The sequence below is a fragment of the Borostomias antarcticus genome, assembly GCF_949987555.1.
Source record: "Borostomias antarcticus genome assembly, chromosome: 18".
NCBI classification, from domain to species: Eukaryota; Metazoa; Chordata; class Actinopteri; order Stomiiformes; family Stomiidae; genus Borostomias; species Borostomias antarcticus.
Genome location: NC_140251.1, coordinates 23,996,555 through 24,004,220, shown reverse-complemented (window position 1 = coordinate 24,004,220; position 7,666 = coordinate 23,996,555). Strand labels below are relative to the sequence as shown.

The following is a 7,666-nucleotide window of genomic DNA, read 5'->3' as shown; positions in this document are numbered from 1 at the left end:
TGAAGGAGAGGGGGAGAGAGGAGAGGGGGAGAGAGGAGAGGGGGAGAGAGAGAGTGAAGGAGAGGGGGAGAGAGAGAGTGAAGGAGAGGGAGAGAGAGTGAAGGAGAGGGAGAGAGAGAGTGAAGGAGAGTGAGGGAGAGAGTGAAGGAGAGGGAGGGAGAGAGTGAAGGAGAGGGAGAGAGAGTGAAGGAGAGGGAGAGAGAGTGAAGGAGAGGGAGAGAGAGAGTGAAGGAGAGTGAGGGAGAGAGTGAAGGAGAGGGGGAGAGAGAGTGAAGGAGAGGGAGAGAGTGAAGGAGAGGGAGAGAGAGAGTGAAGGAGAGGGAGAGAGAGAGTGAAGGAGAGGGAGAGAGAGAGTGAAGGAGAGGGAGAGAGAGTGAAGGAGAGGAAGAGAGAGTGAAGGAGAGGGAGAGAGAGAGTGAAGGAGAGGGAGAGAGTGAGTGAAGGAGAGGGAGAGAGTGAAGGAGAGGGAGGGAGAGAGTGAAGGAGAGGGAGAGAGGGAAGGAGAGGGAGAGAGAGAGTGAAGGAGAGGGAGAGAGAGTGAAGGAGAGGGAGAGAGAGAGAGTGAAGGAGAGGGAGAGAGAGAGTGAAGGAGAGGGAGGGAGAGAGAGTGAAGGAGAGGGAGAGAGAGAGTGAAGGAGAGGGAGAGAGAGTGAAGGAGAGGGAGAGAGAGAGTGAAGGAGAGGGAGAGAGAGTGAAGGAGAGGGGGAGAGAGTGAAGGAGAGGGAGAGAGAGTGAAGGAGAGGGGGAGAGAGAGAGTGAAGGAGAGGGAGAGAGAGAGAGTGAAGGAGAGGGGGAGAGAGAGAGTGAAGGAGAGGGAGGGAGAGAGTGAAGGAGAGGGAGAGAGAGAGTGAAGGAGAGGGAGAGAGAGAGTGAAGGAGAGGGAGAGAGAGAGTGAAGGAGAGGGAGAGAGAGAGTGAAGGAGAGGGGGAGAGAGAGTGAAGGAGAGGGAGAGAGAGTGAAGGAGAGGGAGAGAGAGAGTGAAGGAGAGGGAGAGAGAGAGTGAAGGAGAGGGAGGGAGAGAGAGTGAAGGAGAGGGAGAGAGAGAGTGAAGGAGAGGGAGAGAGAGTGAAGGAGAGGGAGAGAGAGAGTGAAGGAGAGGGAGAGAGAGTGAAGGAGAGGGGGAGAGAGTGAAGGAGAGGGAGAGAGAGTGAAGGAGAGGGGGAGAGAGAGAGTGAAGGAGAGGGAGAGAGAGAGAGTGAAGGAGAGGGGGAGAGAGAGAGTGAAGGAGAGTGAGGGAGAGAGTGAAGGAGAGGGAGAGAGAGAGTGAAGGAGAGGGAGAGAGAGAGTGAAGGAGAGGGAGAGAGAGAGTGAAGGAGAGGGGGAGAGAGAGTGAAGGAGAGGGAGAGAGAGTGAAGGAGAGGGAGAGAGAGAGTGAAGGAGAGGGAGAGAGAGAGTGAAAGAGAGGGAGAGAGAGTGAAGGAGAGGGAGAGAGAGTGAAGGAGAGGGGGAGAGAGAGTGAAGGAGAGGGAGAGAGAGTGAAGGAGAGGGGGAGAGAGTGAAGGAGAGGGGGAGAGAGAGTGAAGGAGAGGGAGAGAGAGAGTGAAGGAGAGGGAGAGAGAGAGTGAAGAGAGGGAGAGAGAGAGTGAAGGAGAGGGAGAGAGAGAGTGAAGGAGAGGGAGAGAGAGAGTGAAGGAGAGGAGAGAGAGAGTGAAGGAGAGGGAGAGAGAGAGTGAAGGAGAGGGAGAGAGAGAGTGAAGAGAGGGAGAGAGAGTGAAGGAGAGGGAGAGAGAGAGAGTGAAAGAGAGGGAGAGAGAGTGAAGGAGAGGGAGAGAGAGAGTGAAGGAGAGGGAGAGAGAGTGAAGGAGAGGGAGAGAGAGTGAAGGAGAGGGAGAGAGAGTGAAGGAGAGTGAGGGAGAGAGTGAAGGAGAGGGAGAGAGAGAGTGAAGGAGAGGGAGGGAGAGAGTGAAAGAGGGGGAGAGAGAGAGTGAAGGAGAGGGAGAGAGAGAGTGAAGGAGAGGGAGAGAGAGTGAAGGAGAGGAGAGAGAGAGTGAAAGAGAGGGAGAGAGAGAGTGAAGGAGAGGGAGAGAGAGAGTGAAGGAGAGAGAGAGAGAGTGAAGGAGAGGGAGAGAGAGAGTGAAGGGGAGGGAGAGAGAGAGAGTGAAGGAGAGGGAGAGAGAGTGAAGGAGAGGGAGAGAGAGTGTGAAGGAGAGGGAGAGAGAGAGTGAAGGAGAGGAGAGAGAGAGTGAAGGAGAGGGAGAGAGAGAGTGAAGGAGAGGGAGGGAGAGAGTGAAGGAGAGGGAGAGAGAGAGTGAAGGAGAGGGAGAGAGAGAGTGAAGGAGAGGGAGGGAGAGAGTGAAGGAGAGGGAGAGAGAGTGAAGGAGAGGGAGGGAGAGAGTGAAGGAGAGGGAGAGAGAGAGTGAAGGAGAGGGAGAGAGAGAGTGAAGGAGAGGGAGAGAGAGAGTGAAGGAGAGAGAGAGAGAGTGAAGGAGAGGGAGAGAGAGAGTGAAGGGGAGGGAGAGAGAGAGTGAAGGAGAGGGAGAGAGAGAGTGAAGGAGAGGGAGAGAGAGTGTGAAGGAGAGGGAGAGAGAGAGTGAAGGAGAGGGAGAGAGAGTGAAGGGGAGGGAGAGAGAGAGTGAAGGAGAGGGAGAGAGAGAGTGAAGGAGAGGGAGAGAGAGTGAAGGAGAGGGAGGGAGAGAGTGAAAGAGGGGGAGAGAGAGTGAAGGAGAGGGGGAGAGAGAGAGTGAAGGAGAGGGGGAGAGAGAGAGTGAAGGAGAGGGAGGGAGAGTGAAGGAGAGGGAGGGAGAGAGTGAAGGAGAGGGAGAGAGAGAGTGAAGGAGAGGGAGGGAGAGTGAAGGAGAGGGAGGGAGAGAGTGAAGGAGAGGGAGAGAGAGTGAAGGAGAGGGAGGGAGAGAGAGAGTGAAGGAGAGGGAGGGAGAGTGAAGGAGAGGGAGGGAGAGAGTGAAGGAGAGGGAGGGAGAGTGAAGGGTGTTCCAATGAGAGAAGAGAGGGAGAGAGTGAAGGAGAGGGAGGGAGAGAGTGAAAGAGGGGGAGAGAGAGTGAAGGAGAGGGAGAGAGAGTGAAGGAGAGGGAGAGAGAGAGTGAAAGAGGGGGAGAGAGAGTGAAGGAGAGGGAGAGAGAGTGAAGGAGAGGGAGAGAGAGTGAAGGAGAGGGAGGGAGAGAGAGTGAAGGATGAGAGGGGAGGGAGATGGAAGGCGTGTCTGTTCGCATCAACATTTAGTTCCACTTTCCAAAATCCGAAGCTGAAGGAATGTATTTGTGGTCTAGTCAGAACTATGGAGAGAACAGAGGACAGCTGCTCCTTCTCACCTTCATCTCTGAGCTCATCCACAGATCCCAGATCAGAGACACAGTCATTTTCACACTAAAGCAGTTCTCAACTGCTTTACAAACTTGCCATGAAAGCGGAATAGCTTTACTCAAGATCCAAGAACACCTCCTAAGTCATGTTGACACACTGAAATGAAAACATGTATTTGTTGTAGTAGGTTATCAACAGGAATGATGTTGTAGGCTAATTCCTCATGTGATTCCATCGCTAGTGAGAATTCTCTCAAACCCAGGGATTCATGCTCAGTTTGCAGCTGAACATTTTTAACACATCTAGAAGGAGACAATCAAGTCAATTACAGATAGAGAGAGACAATCAAGTCAATTACAGATAGAGAGAGACGGTCAAGTCAATTACAGATAGAGGGAGACAATCAAGTCAATTACAGATAGAGGGAGACAGTCAAGTCAATTACAGATAGAGAGAGACGGTCAAGTCAATTACAGATAGACAGTCAAGTCAATTACAGATAGAGGGAGACAGTCAAGTCAATTACAGATAGAGAGAGAGACAGTCAAGTCAATTATAGAGAGAGAGACAGTCAAGTCAATTACAGATAAAGAGACGGTCAAGTCAATTACAGATAGAGGGAGACAGTCAAGTCAATTACAGATAGAGGGAGACAGTCAAGTCAATTACAGATAGACGGTCAAGTCAATTACAGATAGAGAGAGACAGTCAAGTCAAATACAGATAGAAAGAGAGACGGTCAAGTCAATTACAGATAGAGAGACGGTCAAGTCAAATACAGATAGAGAGAGAGATGGTCAAGTCAATTACAGATAGAGAGACAGTCAAGTCAATTACAGATAGAGGGAGACAGTCAAGTCAATTACAGATAGACAGTCAAGTCAATTACAGATAGAGGGAGACATTCAAAGTCAATTACAGATAGACAGTTAAGTCAATTACAGATAGAGGGAGACAGTCAAGTCAATTACAGAGAGACAGTCAAGTCAATTACAGATAGAGAGACAGTCAAGTCAGTTACAGATAGAGACAGTCAAGTCAATTACAGATAGAGAGACGGTCAAGTCAATTATAGATAGAGGGAGACAGTCAAGTCAATTACAGATAGAGAGACGGTCAAGTCAATTATAGATAGAGGGAGACAGTCAAGTCAATTACAGATAGAGAGACGGTCAAGTCAATTACAGATAGAGAGAGGCGGTCAAGTCAATTACAGATAAAGAGATGGTCAATTAAATTACAGATAGAGGGAGACAGTCAAGTCAATTACAGATAGAGAGACGGTCAAGTCAATTATAGATAGAGGGAGACAGTCAAGTCAATTACAGATAGAGAGACGGTCAAGTCAATTACAGATAGAGAGAGACAGTCAAGTCAATAACAGATAGAGAGAGAGACAGTCAAGTCAATTATAGAGAGAGAGACAGTCAAGTCAATTACAGATAAAGAGACGGTCAAGTCAATTACAGATAGAGGGAGACAGTCAAGTCAATTACAGATAGAGGGAGACAGTCAAGTCAATTACAGATAGAAAGAGAGACGGTCAAGTCAAATACAGATAGATAGACGGTCAAGTCAAATACAGATAGAGAGAGACAGTCAAGTCAAATACAGATAGAAAGAGAGACGGTCAAGTCAATTACAGATAGATAGACGGTCAAGTCAAATACAGATAGAGAGAGACAGTCAAGTCAAATACAGATAGAGAGAGACAGTCAAGTCAAATACAGATAGAAAGAGAGACGGTCAAGTCAATTACAGATAGAGAGACGGTCAAGTCAAATATAGATAGAGAGATGGTCAAGTCAATTATAGATAGAGCGAGACAGTCAAGTCAATTACAGATAGAGGGAGACGGTCAAGTCAATTATAGATAGAGCGAGACAGTCAAGTCAATTACAGATAGAGGGAGACAGTCAAGTCAATTATAGATAGAGCGAGACAGTCAAGTCAATTATAGATAGAGCGAGACAGTCAAGTCAATTACAGATAGAGACAGTCAAGTCAAGGCCAAAAAATCCACCTCATCACATTCTTCATCCTTAAGCAGGCACATGCCCGCCCACACGCACACACACACACACACACACACACACACGCTCAACACACACACAGGCTGCAGGTCAAGGTAAAACACTCACGTCAAACACCTTCTCGGTGTACATCTCCTCGCTGACGCGGTCTCGCAGGATATCCTGATTCTGTCGCACAAACGTGATGTAGGTGTCGGCCAGATCCATGCCTGGCTTCTGAAAGAGGAGAGGGGGGAGGTGGGGGGGGGCGGAGGGAGAGAGACACACGGAGGTCAATGCTCTGAACACCATTACACTATAGTATTTTACACTATAGTATTTTACACTATAGTATTTTACACTATAGTATTTTACACTATAGTATTTTATCAGTCAGTACCTGGTGTGGATCCAAGGACTGAATCATGTTTTGAAGGAAAACTAGTTTCTCCTATTCTACACTACAGTGAATATGGGTCTCATACACAGTCACTTAATACACTGTAGATAGGGAGTAATAATCAAAGTGCCGGTGAACAGGAGCATGAAGGACGACTCCTTCTGCAGGTCCCTGGTCCTGGTCAGTCCTTCCTCAGGGCTTCTGCAGGTCCCTGCTCCTGGTCAGTCCTTCCTCAGGGCTCAACGCCCATCACAAGGTTCAATATACTGCATTTTATGTATCTATTCAAAGGCAAATGGCAGCATCACGTTCTGAAGCCAGAATACTAATAAACACATCCTCTTCAAGAGTCAGGGTGTGATCAGGAAAACCCCTCTCCCTGTCGGAGGAACACGCTCTGCCGTAGCTACCGGGAAAACATTTAGTGGATGTCAAAGCAATCGTTTTGCTTGGGGGAGAGAGGTCACAGACAGAGACGAGGGTTCGCCCCTCTCCCCACCCGTCACAGGGAGATTACTACTGTAGTGCTTATTGTAATTGCCTTGACATCTTTCACACCCGCGTCTCCGGGGCCCGGCTGGCCCTCGGGGCTCTCTGTCCCTCCGCAGCTCTGCCGAGGACACGCAGGAACCCCAGCTGGGTGCAGATAAGGGAACCCATGCGTGGAAAAACCCCTTTGCCTGTGTGGCGAGGTGAAGCAGAGACAACTGCCATTACTAAGTTGTCAGTGTGACAGCCGAAGCCGCAGGTGAAGAGCTGACCTCCCCTCCTCCAGGGGTCACTAAACTTGTGTGGTCTTCATCTGCACTCAGACACTCATTAGAGGTGAGAGCAGGCAAACAGCCCCCCCCCCCTCGCCCCCCTCCCCTGATGTGGTTGTGGCAGGTTTGTAGATGTCTGGATCAAGATGGAACCCCTGGATTAAGAGGTGATAGTAGTGGGAGATCAGAGGTATCTGTTTGAAAATCTGAAAACTAAAGCACAACTAAGGACAAATAAACTATACACAACCAAGATGGAAATATTAACTGGACTGACACACGGCTTCCCCGACACATTCTCCTCGGACCTCGACCACGGCTTGGATTACATTTTCTGGACATTGTTTGTTGATCGATTGACCCTGCCTGAACTTGACTACTCTTTTGCCTTGCCCCTCTGTACCTCCGCTTTGTATTAAACCGCCCGCTGGGCTTGGAACTGTCCGTCTGTGTCCGTGGTCCTGCGTTTGGGTCAGCTAGCCAACCAGCCCCTTACACTAACATGCAGAATTATGCAGATACATTTTACAGATGCAGAGAAAAACACCAATAAATGCTTGTAGAGTGGAATTAGGCAGATACCCACTAATAATTAACATTCAAAAGACGGCACTCCAAAAGTTGAACCACCTTAAATCCAGCCCTCTAGACACCCTCCATTCCAAAGCCCTCCAAACCCAGGAGCAGAGCCCAGAAAAGAGGCCCCCATGAGACTAACTACCCCCTCTCAGACACATTCTGACCAGTCTCACACCAACACTGCTTTCCAAACACCAATCAGAGTTTACCACATTATAACACCAATCAGAGTTTACCACATTATAACACCAATCAGAGTTTACCACATTATAACACCAATCAGAGTTTACCACATTATAACACAATGTCAAGAACCCCATTTGGAACTTGGACAGAAGTAACTAAAAGCCAAAGTAGATTAGAATGTTATCTGGCCCTAAAAGAGAAATTGTAAAAGTAAATTGGCAGAATATCTCTGTCAGAGATAGAAAGCAGAGACAGATCCTAACCAAGTACAGGCTCAGTGACCACAACTTGGCAATAGAAAAAGGATGACACAAAAAATCATGGCAACCATAAGAAAACAGAATATCAATGTTCGACAAGTGAGGTTGAAACAGAGATGCACTTACTCCTATACTACAAAGCATTCAATGAGATCAGAAACATCCACTTGAACAAGTTTAACTCTGTCATTCCAACAACTTAATGAGCT

At 48.5% G+C, this 7,666-nt stretch overlaps 1 protein-coding gene across 1 annotated transcript in view; it reads right to left on the bottom strand.

The window, feature by feature from the left end:
• cadps2 (Ca++-dependent secretion activator 2) overlaps window positions 1-7,666 on the bottom strand; it is a 404,172-nt gene that overhangs the window by 13,743 nt on the left and 382,763 nt on the right. The window contains exon 26 of the mRNA XM_084453028.1: window positions 5,401-5,508. Within this exon, the coding sequence (XP_084309154.1) occupies window positions 5,401-5,508 (108 nt within the window). The remainder of the gene's footprint in view (window positions 1-5,400; window positions 5,509-7,666) is intronic.